General features: G+C 35.3%; 1 protein-coding gene and 1 non-coding gene across 3 annotated transcripts; one reads left to right on the top strand and one right to left on the bottom strand.

The window, feature by feature from the left end:
• Positions 1-11,656: 11,656 nt before the first annotated feature.
• Positions 11,657-20,067, bottom strand: LOC141605411 (vacuolar protein sorting-associated protein 45 homolog). 2 transcript variants are annotated; one of them, XM_074424151.1, is made up of 13 exons: positions 19,850-20,067; positions 18,445-18,646; positions 18,226-18,305; positions 16,476-16,727; positions 16,077-16,196; positions 15,832-15,912; positions 15,465-15,606; positions 15,154-15,332; positions 14,208-14,381; positions 13,829-13,936; positions 13,474-13,595; positions 12,971-13,102; positions 11,657-11,963 (listed from the first exon to the last, which is right to left on the bottom strand). In XM_074424151.1, the coding sequence occupies exons 1-13, from the start codon at positions 19,937-19,939 to the stop codon at positions 11,900-11,902; spliced, it is 1,746 nt and encodes a 581-aa protein (XP_074280252.1). In that variant the 5' UTR covers positions 19,940-20,067; the 3' UTR covers positions 11,657-11,899. The 2 variants fall into 2 exon arrangements, with proteins under 2 accessions (XP_074280252.1, XP_074280253.1); XM_074424152.1 differs by lacking the exon at positions 19,850-20,067 and having other exon boundaries at positions 18,226-18,345; positions 18,445-18,564.
• Positions 20,068-20,148: 81 nt separating this feature from the next.
• TRNAC-GCA (transfer RNA cysteine (anticodon GCA)) lies at positions 20,149-20,220 on the top strand. Its single transcript has one exon. It is a non-coding gene; the product is annotated as a tRNA-Cys (tRNA).
• The last annotated feature ends 1,704 nt before the right edge of the window (positions 20,221-21,924 follow it).

Raw genomic sequence — 21,924 nt, 5'->3', positions numbered from 1 at the left:
ATGATTTTTTTTTTTATGGTGATATTTATTTTCTTACCGCAGGCTTATAAATAATTTTTACATGATTTCATATGTTGCTAATGTTTTTTTTTAAGGCAAACACTATCAGGTATATGTCGCTAACAGTTTTAAATATGTGTCTCCGTCTTTTTAGCACATGGGAGTATGAATTTACTTTGGTAATGGTTAGCCATCCAATTCATGGATGATGAACTTCATATACGGAGTAGTATTCAAACTATTCATTGCACAAAGAGTTAAGACTTTTAGGCCTCATTTAGTTGCCCACCAAATTCATGGGAATTCTAAAATCCCATGAATTGTGTGTAAAATGGGGGAGTTTCAAACTCCAAGGAGTTTCCAACTCTTGCATGATGAGGGAATTTAACTACCTACCCCCCTCATGGTCATTGGAAACTCCTAGGAGAATAGAACTCCAACATGGCAATCAAACGGATTCTTGTTATTCATGTGAATTTTGATGTTTGGATGAACGTTTGGATGAATAATGGAGAGTGTGAGCTACAATTTCATTTTTCTTTTCTTTTATTTCATTTTTGTCGTCCTTATTTAAAACCTAAACCTAGGGTTGAGAAAAAATATACGATACGGTTTTATTATACAAATACAACTAGATTTAATGCTCGTTAGAGTAATATCTGCTCATTTTGTTTTTTTTTTTTCAAGGACTCGCAATAAATTAAGTGTCTCAATAAAATCTTTCAAAATATTATTATGCTTGAAGTTTTTTTTTTGGTATTAACCAGGAGTGTCCCTTACCGACAGCTATAACTTGTTTAAGAGATGAGAGCCCTTACCACTCACCAACCAATTTTGGTATTATGCTTGAAGTTTTAAAATTCATAAAATATACTCTACCTTATAATTGGTGTGGAAGGCCATAACATCCTGAATGTTTTTTATTAGATTGTCGTGTAATATTAAGTGAATAAACACACCCTCATGATCAGTTTTAACATTATTATATTTTTAGTTGTTTGAACTTTTAAGACTTCTGAATAAGGTAGAATAACTCCTCATTAGTTGATTTAGTACCCATGAGTGGGGATTATTCGAAATAGTACAATAGTATACCCGTGCGATGAATAGATCACTATGCACTATACTAACCTTAGTCCTTAAGTGGGCAAGTAAGGGGTTAAATAAATTTCCGAAAAAATCATTTTAACTTATATATGCAATATTGTTTTGATTTTTTTAAACACAAATAGCCTATATGTTCTTGTATTTGCCAAGTGTTGATAGTCATAACTCATAAGGTATGATAACATGAAGTATAAAATCATTATATTGACTGATGGTAAAATCTTTATTTACAACTTTTCTATGCATATTATAAATTGTACTCCGTACTTATTTAAATAATTTAGTAATTTATAAAACTTGGAGTAAACTTAATTACTGTAGTAGCTTTTCAATTACCCACAATGTTTGTCTTTGATTATTAGAGTAAGTATATGTCAAGGAATATTGAAAATTAGCGTGCAATTTCTAATAAAATTAAAATTGTGTACATTGGTAATTGGTTTGCAACCAAACTCAGGGACAATATTGCAATTCTACTTAAACTCACTTCCATTATATTATACTTTATTTATTATAATCTGCTTATAAAAAAAAAGTTAAATTCACAAAAAGTGAAAATATGGTGAATAAGGCTGGCCAACATGACACTTTTCCTCACTTGGATTATGAAGATAAGTTAATTATATATATGTCCAAGCATGTTGTAGATATTGACTACTACTGAGTCTCGAAATTTTATGTATGGAAAAAAAAAAGTTTTTATAGCAAGCAAGACTGCAAGACCTTATCCTGTTGTACTATACTCCTTCTATCTCAATGAATTATTTATACTTGCTTTATTTTATGAGGGAAAAATAAAATAAGTGTAAACTATTGACTGAGACGGAGGGAGTATATGATAAACTTTGTTAATAAGCATGTGATCATATCTATGTAGTGCGATGTATCAAAGTCAACAAAAACTTCTATCTGATTTGCAGAATTGTATGAAGAGGAACGAATAAAGCTAATACAATGGTAGTATACAAAATCTGTTGGGAAAAACTCGTATTTCCCTATTTGTGTAATTACGGGAAAAATAAATAAATAGTGAATAAATTAAATTGAGACAAAGACACAATAGAATTTTTGGTTACGCGGAAAAACCCAAATAGGTAAACAACCGCGGGACGAGTAGCCCAATTCTTCTACTATAATATTTGTAGTAGGATTACAAGTCGTCACCTTAATAAGGTGGATATCTCTCACTATTAATAGTGGCTTTCTTCTCTCACAAAACTCTCACAATAATAATACTAATTATTGTGGATTAATAATATATGTTTTGTATTTTTGATTGATGATGTGAACTTTCTAATGCTACGTATTTATAGGTGATCATAGTAGAGTAACCTATGCTTCCTTAAAAGCTCAAATGAATGTTATTTCTCATACATTCATTCAACTAAGGAGTTTTACGTATGTGAGAGTGAACGCATGTAGCTTGTTCATTCAATAGAGAAGTTTCATAGCATAGAAACATCTTGTATTTACTTCATGTGTTAATTCCCTCAATTAAAGAGAGAATAACCCAACAAATCTCCCCCTTCTCGACTTAATTGGAGGGCATCACCACACCGGAACCATCGCAACAATCATCAAACTTCTTTGTTGATATGGTCTTGGTCATCATGTCGGACCAATTGTCATCAGTGTGAACTTTATCAAGTTGAAGCTTCTTTTCTTCTAACACATCTCGAATCCAATGATATCGAACATCGATGTGTTTGGATCTTGAATGGTAGGCTGGATTTTTAGCTAAGTGAATAGCGCTTTGATTATCACAAAGTAGAACATATTCTTCTTGCTTTTGACCAAGTTCTAGCAAGAAATTCTTCAGCCACAACATTTCCTTACAAGCTTCGGTAATTTGCAATATACTAAAGCCGGTAGTTGACAACGCAACACATTTTTGAGTTTAGATCGCCAAGATACGACTCCCCCGCAAAAGTAGTCAAATAACCCGATGTCGATTTTTGAGTCGACATCGCATGACCATGTCTGCATCACAATAACCTTTTAGCAAAGGTTCGCCTTTTCCAAAACATAAGCATCTATTGCTCGTTCCACGGAGATATTTAAATATCAATTTCACAGCGGACCAATGTTCCTTTCCGGGATTAGATAAATGGCGACTAACTACTCCGATTTGCATAAGCAATGTCGGGTCTTGTACATATCATAGCATACATTAGATCGCCAACAAGCGGCGGAAGAATAAGGGACATTTCGCATCTCTTGCCTTTCATTCTCACTAATGGACTTTGCTTTTTCCGAGTTTGATATGTCCAGGAAGTGGCATACTAACCGGCTTGGCATTGTTCATCTTGAATTTCTCAAGGACTTTCTCAATATATCTCTCTTGGGATAGCCATAAGAGTTTTTTCTCTCAGTCACGAGTAATTTTTATCCCAAGGATCTGTCTCGCCGGTCCCAAATCTTTCATAGCAAACGATTTGCTTAGAGCTTTCTTGAGCGATACAATTTTCAGCTTATCTTGCCCAACAATTAACATATCATCAACATACACTACTACAAATCCAGGCAACTACAACGCCCCTTTAACAACGATTATTCACGAAAATCACAATAGACGTTGTAGAATGTATGGCGCGAATTTTACTAAAATAAATTACAACGGGTATGGTTATAAAAACCGTTGTTATTAGTTTTAACAACGGGTCACACATGCACAACCGTTGTTAATAATTTGGCGCAAAATTGGCGCAAAGTTAGTGAAAAGTAATAACAACGGTTATTTTTGAAACCCGTTGTTAAAACTTATTTAACAACGGGTGTTTTTTACAACCGTTGTTAAAACATATTTCACAACGGTTGTTGTTTAATAACCGTTGTCAATACCTTCCATACTATAAACCACACAAATAAACAGAAGTCTGCTGCCACACAAAACACAACCCTTATTAATACACAAACACAAACACAGCAGACAAACAAACACAAAACACATACACACTCTCTTTCTCTCTTTCTCTCTTTCTCTCTTTCTCATCGTCGCTTTATCTTCTCGCCACCGTGATTTCGTCGTCTATTACGTTCTCGTATTTATCAGGTAAATCTCGCCAATCCGTTAGTTTCATCGTCATTATTTTCTTTTTCTATTTATTTCTTTTGCATGTATGTGTTTGTATCGACCATTATGTTATTTGTTTAAGTATTGTTCGCATAATTAGTTAGTAAAACAATGAAGAAGCAAGATGAAGAAGTAAGATAAACATAATTAATATATATATATATATATATTAATTTATAAATACATAAATTAAAAAAAAATTACATATGTAAAAATGCAATTCTTATATTTTCATAGAGGATCTTATTCTGCTCTATCGTATCCGTCCTCTCCTCCTTGGCTATTTTGAGGTTCCGTTCAGCAGTTGCTATATCGTCATATAGCCGCAATCGCTCGCTTTCGCTCTCCGTCAAGCCATCTTCTTTGGCGTGCTTGATGCGGATCGAGCATCCGCAAGGTAGCTCTGAAACTTTCCTCAATATGGAGGAACAGGCGGATGAAGTTGTTGTTGTTCTCGATCATGGTAAGAGTCTTAAGGATGAAATCATTCATTTTGTTGGAGTTTTTTGAGTTTGTTTTGAAAGATTAAGTAGAGTTTGTTTTAGCAGTTAGGGTTTGGAGATGAATATATTGAGATAATGAAAATGTTAGTTGAGATATGCAATGTATTTATACTAAGCAATGTGTGGGTTGAGTTGCTTTTTAATTAATATATATGTTAGGAAGTTGTGCCATAATCATCATCATATCTCTCAATAATGCTGCTTCAAATCTTATTACTAACCCTTCTTATTCCATATTAACTGTTCATATGTACAGTGATGTTAGTAATAATGCATGCATCGGAATTCTAACAGGCCGTAATTATGCATGCATCTAGTAATATTTAATTTAATTTTTTTTTTATTTTTTAAGAACAAACAACAACGGTTATTTTAAAACAACCCGTTGTCTTTAGTTATAACAACTGTTTTGTATATTAAAACCCGTTGTTATAACTTCCCCCCCCCCCCCCCCCAAAATTGAGTCACACTTTCCACAACGGGTTTTTATACATAAAACCGTTGTTAATAGTTTTAACAACGGTTTCCTTAAGAAAACTAACCGTTGTTAAAACCTTCTACAACGGACGCTTTAACAACGTCCGCTTTTTTATATAACAACGGTTTTTGACCGTTGTTATAGCCTGTATCTGTAGTAGTGATATAACAATAGTATGATGAAATCACCACTTGCGTACCTCTTCATGAAAATACAATGATCAGTTTGTGTTTTGTTAAAACCGTGCTCGGTCATGAAGAAGTCAAATTTCTTATACCATTGTCGTGGTGCTTGCTTCAAACCATAAAGACTTTTGTTAAGACGACAGACGAGATTTTTTTTACCTGGTTTTTCGAATCCTTCAGGTTGCTCCATATAAATCTCCTCGTCAAGATCTCCATGTAAGAATGCAGTTTTCACATCGAGTTGCTCAATCTCCAAATCTAGACTAGCAGCTAGACCCATTACAACTCGAATGGATGACATCTTCACAACAGGGGAAAATATCTCATCAAAATCAATCCCCTTTTTCTGATTGCATCCCTTAACAACAATTCGAGCTTTGTATCGAGGTTTAGGATTGTTCTCTTCATTCTTGAGCTTGAACACCCATTTACATCTCAACGCTCGTTTTCCTTTAGGCAACTCCACTAGATCATAAGTGTAATTCTCATGCAAGGATTGCATTTCTTCTTGCATAGCTTTCTCCCATTCTTCTTTATGATCGCTGGTTAGCACTTCTCGATAATTCTGAGGCTCCCCCGCATCAGCAATAAGTTCATACTCTTCTTCACTATATCTAGTGGATGGACGTCGTTCTCTACTGCCATGACGTGGTTCAGGTTGAACCGGAGCATTTATATCATCTGCTTCAAACTGTTCAACATTCTGATCATGATTTTGTTCTCTTTCTTCTCTCCCTACATCATTTGGTACCACAGGGGATGGTGAAGAATTATCACGAACAATAATATGAGGTTGAGACTTCTCAGACTCCTTGAGGTCTTCTATTGTTTGATCCTCGAAAAATACAACATCTCGGCTTCTCACGACCTTTCTTTTAATTGGATCCCATAATCTATAGCCAAATTCATCTTTGGGTGAGCCAAGGTAAATACATTGCCTGGTTTTTGAATCAAGTTTGGCTCGCTCATCCTTTGGAATGTGGACGAATGCGCGACAACCAAATACCTTCAGGTGATCATAAGATATCTTCTTTCCCGACCATACTTCATCTGGAATGCCTCTATTTAAAGAGTTTGATGGCGAGAGATTGATAATATCAATAGCAGTCTTCTGACTTCTCCCCAATATGAGTTTGGGAGTTTTGCGTGAGATAACATACATCGAACTCTTTCACAAATAGTCCGGTTCATTCTTTCAGCTATGCCATTTAGCTGAGGTGTCTTCGGAGGAGTCTTTTCTAGTCGAATGCCAAAAGACTTGCAATAATCTTCAAATGGACCACGGTATTCACCACCATTATCAGCACGGACGCACTTTAACTTCTTACCCATCTGACGTTCCACCATGGCATGAAATTCCTTAAAGGATTGGAGTACCTGGTCTTTGGTTTTCAACAAATATAACCAAACTTTTCTCGAATGATCATCAATAAATGTGACAAAATAAGATGCACCTCCTTGAGATTTTTCAGTCATAGAGCAAACGTCAGTATGAACCAAATCTAGGATATATTTTCTTCTAGATGGCGAACTGGATCTTTTAAATGAGACTCTATGCTGCTTTCCTGCTAAGCAGTGTGTGCAAGGATTAAGAGATTTACCTTTCACCTTTGGTAGTAGGTCTTTTTGTGAGAGAATTTGTAATCCTTTCTCACTCATATGTCCTAACCTTTTATGCCATAGTTCTAAGGAAGAATTATCATGAGCAATATTTGCCTCCCCCTTGAATAAGCGCCCATGGGTGAAATATAAGGTACCTTCTTTCTTTCCTCGAGCGATAATCATATTACCATTGGTGAGCTTCCACTTTCCATCACCAAAGTAATTCATATACCCAGCATCATCAAGTTGACCAGCTGACATCAGATTAAGCCGCATATCGGGTACATGTCTCACATCCTTCAACATAAGCTTACAACCGGTACTAGTCACTAGTTGAATATCTCCTAAGCCAACAATTTTGCTTGTGACTTGATTTCCCATTTTCACCGTACCGAAATCACCTTTCTTGTAGGATGAAAATAACCATTCATGTGGGGTGATGTGAAATGATGCACCTGAATCGACAATCCATAGGCTTTCATCAGAAGCTAAATTGAGATAAATGTCTTCTCCGATTATAAATATATCGGTTTCTTCCTCAATTGCGACAGCGCTGGTGCTTGGTTCTTCTTTCTTCTTTGGGTCAATTTGATCTGGCTTGACCGTACCATTTTTCTGGTCTCTCTTCAGATTTCGACATTCGGGTTTTCTATGACCCGGTTTACCACAATAATAACAAGTGACGCTTGCTCTAGAACGAGATTTGGATCTTCCTCGTCACTTGTCATGCCCCTTGTTTCTAGAGTTATCACGATTTTCACTTCTGCCTCTGTTTTCAACAACATTAACATCTGAATCTGTTGAAATACCACGCTCCTTTCTCCTTGCTTCTTCATTTAGAAGATCACAATCGATGTGACATCCATGGTGAGATTTCCTTCAAGGGATGAGTTGCGAGTGTAACAACTAAAGTGTCCCAACTCTCAGGAAGAGAGCTTAAAAGCAATAGTGCTTGTAGCTCATCATCAATCTTCATATCCACCTTGGTTAACTGGTTTACAAGACCCTTGAAATTGTTCAAGTGCTCAATCATGCCTTGACCATCTTTATAATCTAACTTCACCAATCGTCTTACGAGAAGAGCTTTATTTCTAGGAGTTTTCTTTTGAATCATAGATTCAAGTTTTGACCATAATTCATGGGCATTAGTGAAAGTAGCCACATGCTCAAATAAACTTCGGTCGATATATTTACGTATCATAGCGACCGCTTTCCGATTAAGGAGATCCCAATCTTTGTCTGATTTTCCTTCCGGCTTGTCTTCACTAATGATAGGCTCATACAAATCTTTACAATATAAATGATCCTCCATCATCGGTTTCCAATAGGAATAATTATCAGCCGTGAGTTTAAACATATCACCATCATAATGAGTGATGGTATTCTCCATAATAATACACAAGAAAATATAATGAGCCCACTAACGTGGCTCTGATACCATTGTTGGGAAAAACTCGTATTTCCCTCTTTGTGTAATTACGGGAAAAATAAATAAATAGTGAATAAATTAAATTGAGACAAAGACACAATAGAATTTTTGGTTACGCGGAAAAACCCAAATAGGTAAACAACCGCGGGACGAGTAGCCCAATTCTTCTACTATAATATTTGTAGTAGGATTACAAGTCGTCACCTTAATAAGGTGGATATCTCTCACTATTAATAGTGGCTTTCTTCTCTCACAAAACTCTCACAATAATAATACTAATTATTGTGGATTAATAATATATGTTTTGTATTTTTGATTGATGATGTGAACTTTCTAATGCTACGTATTTATAGGTGATCATAGTAGAGTAACCTATGCTTCCTTAAAAGCTCAAATGAATGTTATTTCTCATACATTCATTCAACTAAGGAGTTTTACGTATGTGAGAATGAACGCATGTAGCTTGTTCATTCAATAGAGAAGTTTCATAGCATAGAAACATCTTGTATTTACTTCATGTGTTAATTCCCTCAATTAAAGAGAGAATAACCCAACAAAATCATCGATGGCGTCAATCAAGATCACCATGCTGTACCTAACTCATTAGCAATGATAAACTATCGACATCCACATGCTTGAAAAAATGCCTTAAAAAGCTATCTAGATTCACATCTTTTATTGTTGTATACGGAGTATAACTCATTATCAATAGTAAACTCTTAAAATCAATGTTTTTCGTCGACCTCACCAAAGGCATGAATAAGAGGAATAATAAAAACAAATATCAGATCACGCTTTTTCCAAACTCATACTTTACGAACAATATTACAGTGTAATAAGATAAAAACAAATCGTACTTCACGAACCGTATTACAAACAATAGCATAGTGTAATAATAAATTCCCTAGAACTAAAACAAAAAGATGTACATAAACTAAAAGAATATTTTTTACCCATATAAACTATAATATGCATATTCTTGGTCGACCTCACCAAAGGCATGGAGAGGAATAATAAAAACAAATATCAACAACACGTTTTTCCCAATCAAATCGTAAAACAGTATTACGAACAATAGCATAGTGTAATAAGAAAATAAAACCCTTAGAAAAATTAACGCAAACACAAGATGTACATAAACATAATATTTGTACCGACCTTTTTAGGTTGATTTGATTGTCATTGTCTTGAATAACATAATCCGTCATTAGTAGTGTCAATTATAAAAACACACGTGTTCATCCTTTTATCATTATATAAAACTTCACAAAAGAAAAGCATTATAAGACGAAGGGCATAGCTCAAAATAATAAAGATAATATATTAGTGTCACTGCATGATTATATATAAATTAAGAATGATAAAAGCTGTTGAGAGCATATATAATAGCATAGGCGAACTATTTAAGTCATATATAATACGTACTAACGTAGCATAGGTGGAGTGTTTAAGCAATTATCAGCTTCTAAGAGCATCTCCAATTGACAGCTACAACACGTTGTAGCTTGATTTGCCAATACGGTTTTTTAAACTATTTTGCTCTTCGACTTCCGCTCCAGTGGTTGGCTACAACACTTTCTAGCTTTATAGGTCCTACAATAGAATTTTCCTCCAATTATAAATTTTGCTTTTTATTTTATTTTTAATTTTTAAAACCAAGCTACATGCTTGGTAGAGCTACAATGCTCATAAGCTACATCAATCTTTCCTCACTCCAATGGTAAGCTACTTGCTTGCTATTTTATAAAAATTGCAAGCAAGTCCTTAGAGCAAACCATTAGAGATGCTCTAAGAGTTCTAGTGCTCCTCCATCTTTGTTTTTTCAGAGTAGCCTTTTAGGTGTTCATTGTCTATTAAATTCTTGTACGGAGTATTTACTAATTTGTATAATTGTATTTCGTGTCAAATTCACTCGAAAAAATTTAGTCGTTTGTAAAAGTTGGACTGTCTATAATCGCTCGAAAAAAAGCTTCCTTTAATAATATAGATAGATTATGATTTACCGTGTAAATTATACGGATTTTCATACATACGATACGAATGTTTTAAACCGTTATCAGATCCGTATCGGCAAAGTTTTTTTTCCCGATGTTGCTTTTGTATAATGAACATAGAAAATTTTGAACTTTTAAATATGTACTATAGTATTAAGTGTGGACACTGAATCTCGCTAATTACATACAATATCACGTACGAGTATTGGTCATCGTGATCTTCAAAATGTTTGTAAAACATTGCATTTCATTGTTACAATTACAATCCTATTTAATACCATGTCTCAGAATTTGTAGTAATTTACTAGTAACTCTTTTAAGGAGAAAGCTTGTTATTATCATTTATCGTGAAAGCAAAAGCTGAAAATGTACGTCTAAATCTATATCCGGGTATACAGAAATCAGATATACGAAAAAATCATATATACGAAAATGAAATCGGATCGGATCTGTATCAGCAAAGTCGTGATTTAAAAAACCATATTATCGTGCGTAAACTTCTGGGCTATGGCTGATGTAGTAGTGACATTTGTATAGGTAAGTGCTGACATAATACGAAAAAATTATATATTCGCCCACCCCACTTCAATATGAAAATATCATAGTTACATAGTTTAGTTACACTCTAATACGTGTTCTCGATTTATTAAAAACCCACCAGTTATTAATCCTCTCGAGTTCATGAACCTCTTTACTTATACAGCAAGTCTCGCTTGTGGTCATCACAAGCTTGTTTACTATGACTTCTGCGAGTATAAATAATACTCCCTCCGTTCCAGTGATATGTTTACACTTGCTTTATTTCCCTCTCACAAAATAAAGGAAGTGTAAACATATCACTAGAAGAAGTTTATGGGTGAAAACTTTGAGATGCGAGATACACTTAAACAAATAGTTGAAAATTTGTGATAAGTTATACATTGGTAATGCAAGACTCAATCTTGTCTTAAGAGGTCAAATCTGCACACGGTTCACGATTCACGATTCACGGTTCACGATCACTAGTTGTTCGATTTCATTAAGGTTTTTTTATATGCTTCAGATCATGATAGGAGTTTTGTTAAAGTGACAAACAACCGATTGAAATGAAGGTAAGAGTATCACATCATAGAAGTAGATGTCAGCACCGAGACCAAACAAACGAAAAACTTAGGCCACACATAAATGTACTAGACCATCCAGCGTCTCTCTGAAGTTTTTGTGCTTTCCGAAATATGAAAATTGTACGATTTAAGGAGCATGAAATACAAGTGAGACATTGAAAGGTAATTCAGAAACAACCAAATAGTGAAAATTGAAAGTATTTCATAGACGGAAAGAGTCAGAGAGTACATACAAGACAACTAAAATTTGATCATGCGTACAATTCAACCCGAACAAAAAACTAATTAAGAATAAGAGGAGTGATCATCATTATGTAGGAAGAAACTGTACCAACCAAATACGCATGGTTCAAGAGCTGGGTAACCGAGCGGGAGGCGACAATGAACAGGATGCAAATAATTGTAGCTTCATGTCAATTTGTGCTTCAATAACCACAATGAATGCTTGCCCGCATTAGTCCCCCAGCATCTTCCACGTCCTTCAAGAACCTACATTCAACCAAAATAGATAAGAAAACCATTCTTCAAGATATCATAGAATTATGCATGGAAGAAAACGGTCAGGACGAAGAACTATTGATTGGTACTGTAATCTTTAGCAAATAGCAAATCTATAAAGCCAAGAGCAAGATGGCTCTATTCTGCCTAGGTTCGCAGGAGAAATTAAAACATATGGAGTATGTGAATGTGCGGCATGATCAATCAACCCCACACCATTGACAACAGACACCAACATGGTTCGAAAGAGGGTAAGATGTACGCATTCACCAAGAGTAACAAAGAGGTTGTACCAAGTGATTCTTAAAAAAAAGGGTAACATTTACGAGCCGTTTTGATTGAGAAATTATAAAGCAAGAGTAAAAGAAATATATCTTTGGCTCCAATTGAAATGGACGATACCCAACCCTTCTACCAGCCAAGATATATAGAAGGGTGGAAGTCAGAAAATTGTCTTAGCTAGCCCTATGATTTCGACTTCCCCATATTAACACTAGACAACTGAGAGACTGAGAGTCACTCATAGCATTGGTCATCACAACTTGATCTTGGCCATAGCGCATAAGCGCGGTTGATACCGCCTCAAAATACTGTCCCGCCAACTTTCAAATCTTGTCCACTCAATGGCACTGCGGTGTTGCGAACAATAATTGATTCCATGATTGGTATTTGGTACTCTTAAGTAGTTACTTTTTGCAAAGGAATCGAAGACTCATTACTCCTTGCTCTTTGATTATGATGGAAAGTAAACTGTAAAAAGTCTCTTGATACAATTCTCAGCACAAATTACATATTGCATCATCCAAAAATGATATGTATTTGTTATTAATAGCAGGATACGGCCACGAACATCCAACTTCTCTTACCCTAGTCATTTTTTGGAGCCCTCTGTAAACACACATAATGTTGTTCTATTCCTACCCTAAACCTTCATAGAATTTCATCTATGGCGGGTAGAACCGAAAATACCTCTCAGAATTGAGGGAGTAGAAAAATACCTCTCAGAATTGAGAATCGTCGTGCCTCCTAGAATAAAATGAATCCCAGAGTTATTGGAATTAAACAGAGCAACAGCACGTGATTCCGCATACGTTGTCCCACCAACGATAAAAATGACAACATCTTGTGGTCTGCATAAAGAAAATAATACTAGAAGTCAGTTAATGCCGGCAGATTTCATGGATTCATAGGGAATGTCAGAAATGCTGTCCTTTAGAAGATAAATTTAGCTCAAATCATGAGAACTATGGAACATTTAAAGTGAGAAGAAATGGATGTAAAACCAGTCATAAGTATTTCTCCAAATTACTTGAATCATAACTCACGAAACTGATATCCAACCGTAAATTTCTTTCCATTTAATTTTGGTGGTCAACCAATGTTAACTTTGTACATTAATTTCTACATAGTGTTAACAAGTTAACATTTACAGTACAGTATCATGTTTCATTTATTAAACAATTATTTTCCTGTTACAGTTTCGAAAAAGAGTAATAATTACCTGCCCTGCTGAAAATGATTCCCTTCGACTGGGTAATCAGCATCATTCAACTGCCCCTCGGAAATGCTTTCCATAGTCTTATATAGAAGAGGCTGGTGTTGGGTATACACATTTTCAACTCCCTATATTCGCAAATTCCAGTGATAAGATACTTCTCCAGCTATACAAGTAAACAACAACATCACCCCACTACCTCACCGGTTTCCGGAAATGGCGAAGCAGGGGGTTAGGTGTACACAACCTTACCCCTGCATTCAGAACACAGATTAGCTATTTTCTGCCAACCGATAAGCCTCAAGCTATACACTATACTACAAAAATTAAAGTAGCACACTCTCCAACCAATGTTACGAACCTTCAATCCACTAGCCATGTTATGAACAATGTTGGTGAGATCTCGGCTTCGAAATAAATCCCAGGTATGATCATGAACACATGCCTGTCTCACAAGAATATGCACGTACTGCCACCGGCAAAAGAGTTGAGAGACAGGTACCCATCAGACTACGAACACCTCTAGAAGTGTGGGAACAAACATAAACCACATTCCACAGGAACAGAAACGGAAACAAAACTTGTGTAATTGCAGTAATGGAAGAACAAAAACGCCAAATGAATCTAAGACTACTACTTAATGATAAACCTATGCACAGTAGATCTTTATGAAGGAGAAAGAAAAGGGAAATGCCATAAACAAACATGTGATGCAGAATGAGCTCCTTTAAGTGTATTACCCCTAGCGGCATTACTCCACCCTTGTGCTTCTTCGTATTTGAGTACAGCTTGTGGGAGAGTTGTATTAATTCCCCTGAAGGATATTCCTTCTCATAGCGCAAAGCATACAACATAAGCGATCTTAATTGATCAATATCAGACACATTGTCATTGTTTATAAGATTTGTCAGAGCCTGCATACGCGCAAAAAGAAAAAAAAAAGAAAATTAAAAACCGCAATGAATAATTTCTGTATACAGAGAGTCAAAAACAGAAAGCATTGAAATTTGGTTTTTATCATCATCTTTCTAAAAATAATAAACTAAGAGAATTATGCAGGCGAATACTGATTATTATTTTTTGGTATAAGGAAAGCCACAAGGGCAGTATAGATGCTGACAGATTTTGAACCCGGGTCATGACTACCATTACTCAATGACTTCACGAGCTAAGCTCGGCTAGCTCACATCTGCTACCATTAAAGATTGATAATAAATACTTCATAGAGGTCAGAAATGTCAGCAGGAAATGAGGCAGAAACAGGTCACTCTATGCTTCACAGATCAATTAAATACATAGCTAAATAGTGTAGTCATAAACATATATAGCTGAATAGTGCAGTCAAAGGGTAGGAATGCGAGCATCACAATGACCAAAGATGAATCCACGATACAAGGACAGGGTGTGGGATTTCGCATAATTACTTAGAAAGTCAGGGTGAATTGAACAAGTTTGAACAGAGATACATCAGGCTGCCAAAGACCAGTTCATCTTTTGATATCCTATTAAGTTCTTGAATCTTTGAGGAAGCAGATTAGGAAGATATAATCTTTTGTATAATTAGCGCCTCACCTCATATTATACCGAGCAGAAAAGCTAGATATAACTTAAAGGATCTCTTCTACAATGGTTCACAAGCAATTATATAGAAGAGACAAATTTAAGCACAGAAGAGGATATAATAACCTCAAATGCTGCAGCCTTGCCCTCATTGCAAGCCAACTCTTGTTCGGTTTGTGAAACTAACATAAGCTTTCTGTCCTCGACTATCTTGCTCATTTCCGTCACCAATGTCACATGCTTTGAGACATTACAATGCATTCTTCTGAACTCAGGGTAGTTATCAACAAATCCGGCCAACTCCTCTAAAACCATACCAATGGAAAATACATAAGCAAAAGCGATAAGCATGTCTACATAATCACTGTGACATATCCATTAACTTGGCAGAACGGAGATGTGTTTAAGTGTACATTATTATATTATTTCGCATTTACCAATTGTTTGGATACTTAGATTACTGTTTGCAGTTTGCTGAAATTTATCCACCATTTCTTTGAGATTTATTCCAATGTCTCCGAAGTTCTCATACATGTTCGCTTTGAAAAAAGCATCTTGCTCAGAAGACAGCACAACCTCCTAAGGAACAAAGTAAAATGATAACCAATGCACTGACAAAATGAAAAACAGATTTTAGATGAGATGGTCTTTACAGCGAAAAGGATCAGTTCTTAAGATTTAAGGTGGTCTTCTAAAGCTTTAGGTTACAACTCCCTCCCAAAACTTCAAAAGTCAGCCTCATGTCACCATGGAATTATCTCGGTCGTCACCCAAGTTTTTGAAAAATCATGAAACCAAACTCACTTGCTGATCCTTGGGAAAATTTCCAACATTCCTCAAATCAACTTTGTTATCTTCGATTCCTATCAATTCATGAACCATTGCCTAAAGAAAATAATATACTTCAAATTAGATAAGGTGCAAAATCGGCTCGTTACTCCAGCTACTATTCTACAAAAGAAATGAAAAAAGATTATAGTGGGTAGCCAAGCTAGCAAAAACTTTACACAGAAGCATATGCAGATTCAGCAGAGTCAGTGCCACATTACCTGATACGACCACTGATTTAGCAAAGGAGTAAATGGATCACCCCTTCTGTCCAAGACGAGCAACAATGTATCTGTCCTCTTAAAATCGAAAAGGCCACTCTCTTGCTCACACATAAATTTCTGAAACAGCATCCTCTAATTTAGTTGCTTCAAGACTAACCATAAAAGACAAACAAATAAGGCTCAAGAAAATTGTTGAAAAGATGAGAAGGCCAAGGTCAACAACAAACCAAGCGTTTAATTACCCAGTAGCGGTACAAAGAAACTCATGTATATCTTTAAGATTTTACATCAATTAACCCATATGTAGACTTATTTCCCTCCTGCACATCCTTCTAGGTAATAATATATTGGGAGATGTAGAGCTCTAGAGCACAAAATATTAGTAAGTGTACTTACCGCAGTACTCTGTGCAATTAATTTTGCAATATCCGATGTTTGTTGGTATCTGATAAAGGGCCGTCCTTTAAGTGCCAAAAAAACTGTTGAAATTCTCTCAACAACTAGATCATAGTAGTGCTGCAGACTTGAACGTTCCAAGGCCGGCACCCCTCGACATTTAATCCCTACCGGAACCATATAAAGGTGATTTGAAGGAATGTTAAGACTAAAATGGCAACAGTCAACAGAAACAAAGTCAGCATAAAGTTCCTGCAGCATAAGATTATGGAAAACTATCAGATGACAAGCAAAACACAAAAACGGAGAAAGCGTTATGTACACTTGTACATGAAGTGACATTTCTCGAATAACAAGTAGATTGATACACGATAGCAAGAAGAATAGGACCAGCAGATATGAGTATGCTAGCATATAGCTTCCAATAAATTCATTAAAAATATAGATACCAACAACTCCCTCCATTCAATATGATAAATTATATTTTCAAAATATGTGATTAAGTTTTGAAACATGTATTGGATCCAATATTCCAAATGAAAGGAGGAAGTACTACCAGCAAGCAGTAAGGTTTACATGCAACTCTCATTAGTCATTCGGAACTCCCTTGGGTTAATAACTGAAAGAGCGAGCAATGCACATCTGATACTCCCTAATGATTATGATGATGATCCAGGTCACATGATTTGGAGATAAGGTGACTATGGCCATCTAAAGCAACCCCGTGTAGTTTTTTTATATGCATCACATCAATTTGATATCTGCGCATATCACATAATGTCTCCCTTCCAATATTCTATTTGTACCATCTTAGAGAGGCCACTGTTTCAAGTTTTGTAATCTCATAAAGCACGAAAAGTATCAGCAAAATCCAAATTAATGAACTAATTTGACCATTCTTAAAACTTCCTATCATGTAATTCCTTCATTTTGCAAGTCTTTCTGCTGATAAACCCTACATTAAAGGAATCGTCACACAAATTTACAGCTCGGGTACAAATTTTTGCCTTCCTTTAATGAAGCCTGATTCATAGAGAAATGTAAAGTTTTGTTCAGCTTTAAGAGAGATATATCTTGTTTAAAAAGGAAAAAATGTTCAGAAGTTTAGGAAGGTCAGAACAAGGGAAGAGTAAGGGAACCTCAAATAATGAGACTCTTTTACACTTTTACTACTTATCAAGTGTACTTGATACAGATAATTGATTGAGATCTTCACAAGGACAATGAGCTTTGATTTAATCACAAACAAAAATCATGCTAATTGAGAAAAAAAGATGACACAAGTAAGACAAATTAAAGACTAAATAATACCCTAAGCTGTAATTTCCAAGTATGTGTAATTTGACATGTATAAGGAAGTATCGAACACAACATAAAAACAAACAAAGCGAGAGTACAAAGTAATATAAATTATTATAGCGATGATAAACAAACGATTCCAGATAGTCTTCATAGTTTGACGATCAAGAGATTTGGCAAAACTCAGCTAACCAAAATGTCGAGCAATACAAGTTACAGCCAATCAACATGCATGTTCAACTAACAGTATTACAGATGACCATCATATTGCTGTCTTGTATTCTTGTCCCTTAAAAGAGTCTTTACCTTTCAAATGTAGGGGGTTAAATATCGCCTCTTAAAAAATTACAGTACTCTTGTAGTCTTGTGTCACTCACTTCTTATAATCCTTTCTCAGTGTCAAACTACTTATTAGCAATGGGATCAGGGAGAACTGAGAAGCATCTAGTACCTGAACTTGCTGCACAATTTCGTGTTCATCTGTATCTGCTAACATCTGAATCTGTGAATCCTTCAATATGTTGGAAAAAACTGTCAAGGTGTCAAACCAGTACAGAGAATGATCAACTCACTGAAAAAAACCATGAATAAGCAATAAGTGAAAATAAATGTTGGTCAAGAAATCACGTATAAATTCACACGAACACTGAGATTTAAATAAATGACTAACAAAGATGATACTCCCCGAATCTTGGACTAGTAAGCTGACGCCTCAAATGTTGAACATTTTCTGACGTAGGTCTAAGAAAGCAAACAGCTTTAAGATGCAACAGGGATTCCTTTGACATGGATATGGAGTCTATCATCTCTACCAGAAACACTTCCTTCTTTAGTAGATCTGACTGACTATAGACCACACTTACAACACTAACCTGAAATAAATTAACAGGTTTTAAAGTTGCGCACTTGAGAGCAATGATAATTATATTAAATCACACATAATACTCTGAAATTAAATCCTATCCAACTCAGATACTTACAGCTGACTCCATACTACCACTAAAAGTGCTACCTCCTTATGTTCAGTGCACTTTTCAATTTTATATGATGCTCACAAGTCACAACCACAAACTAGCTCACCAAGGAATTAATCCAAAATCTGACAAACTCAGCCACGTCACGCCTTCTGATCACCAAGCTACAATAAAACGACTAACTTAACCTTGAACCACATATTGAAATATCAAATATTTTTGTTCGCCATCTTTACCAGTCCACAGTCTACATGATCACTATCACTGACAAAACCTTCTCGAGCAACATTTTCATACAAGAGGTTATGATACAAGTAACGGTTCAACTGGATTTGAGTGTGTAAGGCACTATAATTGGTTTTATGATACAATAGTTACTCTAGTGTTATTACCAATTTTACTTGTCTGTAGTTCAAATTCAGTGTTGTAAGGGTCGGTTATGTTATACTCACACTATCTTTATAGTGAAGTTGAGTGATTTGACGTCCGTCTGGAAGGGTCTTGCCTTAGATATTGACCCTATATAGTGTCTTAACTTATTATTTGCTTGCGGCTTATTTTACTTGTACATTATTATTCGTCTATAGGTGCTTACTTGATCAACAACCTCATTTAACAATAAGGATAAATGAGATGAACAAACATTAGAAGGCCGTTTTACAGTCTCAGGCGATAATTATTGGTGACTCCAAACAAAAGTCTCTCATTTATATCTAATACTCCCTCTGTCCTAGTCAATTGTTTACATATTTCATTTTGGGTGTCTCAGTCAATAGTACCTTTCTCTTTATTCCAGCACACCCAATTTTGTCCACTTGTCACGTCTTTGTTGCCAAAACCAAAACCAAAGGTAAAAAACAAATGAACGGGATGGAGGGAGTAATAATTACTAACACGAATAACACAACCTTGCTTAAAAGCTACCAGAAGATGATCAATGATCACCATCATCACCTTGTTTACGACGCAAGCAAAATCAAGAAAACTAACAAATTATCAATCCTGACCAATTTTCTCAGCCAGTAAACAACAATAACATAAACAATGAATAGTATGTAATTAATATTTTAAAAAAATGATAAAAATTGAAAGGTAGCATACAGTGTGAGAATCGAGAATGAGGATTTTCATGCCGGAAATTTGTTGGAGCATATTATTGATGTAATCACGAACAGCAGTGACTAACACCATCTTCTTTCAATTAACAAAGGTTTCTCTCTCTAACTCAAGCACTCAACAATGGCGGAATTGTACAACGGAGTGTAGCTTTTCAAAGTTGCTGTGAACGAAACTGCTGTTTTTTCTTATTGACATTTCTAAGCTGTAGTCAACCAAAAGTCGCCGGGCGGCTTTGTGAAACAAAATTATTATATTTTAAACTTTAACATTAAAATCAAATCGGGTCCATAGCTCAGTGGTAGAGCATTTGACTGCAGATCAAGAGGTCACCGGTTCGATCCCGGTTGGGCCCTTTTTATTATATTTAGAAGCATTGAAATAAACTAAATATATATTTCATATTTGCCCTAATTTTATCTTAGAAGCAAGATTAAAATAAACTAAATATATATTTCATATATTTTCCATTCTAATTTTAGTTTGTGACAATTATCTTAGAAGCATTTATTTATTACTATAAGATTTTAATTATTTTTAAATCAAGATTGAAATAAACTAAATATATATTTCATATATTTTCCATTGTAATTTTAGTTTGTGACAATGAAAAAATACTCAAACTTCTTTTCCATATAATGATCAATTCTATAAACTCGTTTATACTTTTAAGATCGGATTGACTTTTCTTTATTGAGCTAACTTAAAACCCTAAATAGAGTTAAGATCATTTTGTCCCACTTCGGTGTTCCATCTTGTAACCCAATTCTCAGCTTGTCCAATCATGACTTAACCCAACGATGACTTGACATAAACCTAAATTTTGACGTGTCTTTATTATTGGTCTAGATATCGTTCTCTTTTACTTAATCCATAGCCAAGCCGAGTAATCTAACCACCGGTGGAGAGAGAGTTGGTGCTAACAAGGCGCATAAATTATTTTGACATGATTTGAACTGAGGTACCGCAAAAACATAGACCAATTAACCCGTTTAAGACCTTAACCGAAGCTACCCTTTAGAAGAAAAGCAACATTCAGTTGAAAATGGAGTTAATCACTTGAACTAGTGTAGATCTCGCGCAAATGCGCAGTTTTCTAGATAATAATGTACAAAGACATTACTTTGGGATGAGTGATTTCATTACAATATATAGCAAAGTTACAACTTACCTAGTCAGTATACATGACTAAGAATTAGGAGTATTTTTTTTTTTTTTTTTTTTTGTGGTGTTGCCTAGGAGTATTCCCTACCGACAGTTAGGGCAATCTCCTTCGGAGTACTGAAGACAATTTAATGGGTTGACCCCTCTCAAGTTTGGCTTTTTCATTCGTAAGAGTTAGGAATCGAACTCATGGCCACTTGTTTAAGAGATGAGAACCTAACCACTCACACCGGCCAACTTTGGTAGAATTAGGAGTAAGTTATGCTAACAACTAAACTAACTAGGAGATAATCAAGGGCAATATTTACATACAATATGACTAACAAATATCTACATAATATTTGTCTAACACACCTCCGCAGTCGGAGCGGCAGGAGATCGAACGCTCAGGCTGGTACGAAACCGAGTAAATAGATGACGAGGGAGGACCTTGGTGAAAATATCGGCATATTGATACTCGGAAAGCACATGAAGCACACGAACTTCACCAAGTTTAACTTTGTCGCGAACAAAATGTATATCAATTTCAACATGTTTGGTTCGCTGATGTTGTACCGAGTTACCAGATAAGTATACGGCCGAAATATTATCGCAAAAAACGAGTGTGTAACGCATACTATGTCGAAGCAATTACTTAACATTCAATTTAAAATCCCAGGTACATTTTATTTTACACATTTTTCATGCTTTAATTATCATATTTACCATTTATCCCCTTTATATTTATTTGATCTCAAAATTTGATCTTTCTTTTCAAATCACCTAATTTGGTGCTCGTATAAATAATAGGGTTTTGTTTTGAATTTGTTTGATTTAGATTGATCTAATTAATGGGTTTTTACAAAGGAGTTGTTGAGGAGCTTTTTTTCATGTTGATTACGGTTCTCTTCATTCAA

Source organism: Silene latifolia, chromosome 10 (genome assembly GCF_048544455.1).
Source record: "Silene latifolia isolate original U9 population chromosome 10, ASM4854445v1, whole genome shotgun sequence".
NCBI classification, from domain to species: domain Eukaryota; kingdom Viridiplantae; phylum Streptophyta; class Magnoliopsida; order Caryophyllales; family Caryophyllaceae; genus Silene; species Silene latifolia.
Note: the sequence above shows the minus strand (reverse complement) of the source record. Positions and strands in the feature narration are given on the sequence as shown.

What these genes read in the sequence shown, in the direction of transcription:
- LOC141605411 (XM_074424151.1), bottom strand. Translation starts at nt 19,939, where the DNA reads ATGGTGTTAGTCACTGCTGTTCGTGATTACATCAATAATATGCTCCAA. An exon ending in ATTTTCCCAAGGATCAGCAA is followed by an intron (nt 15,607 to 15,831) that starts GTGAGTTTGGTT and finishes TTTGTTCCTTAG; the next exon opens with GAGGTTGTGCTGTCTTCTGA. An exon ending in AATCATTTTCAGCAGGGCAG is followed by an intron (nt 13,103 to 13,473) that starts GTAATTATTACT and finishes TTCTTTATGCAG; the next exon opens with ACCACAAGATGTTGTCATTT.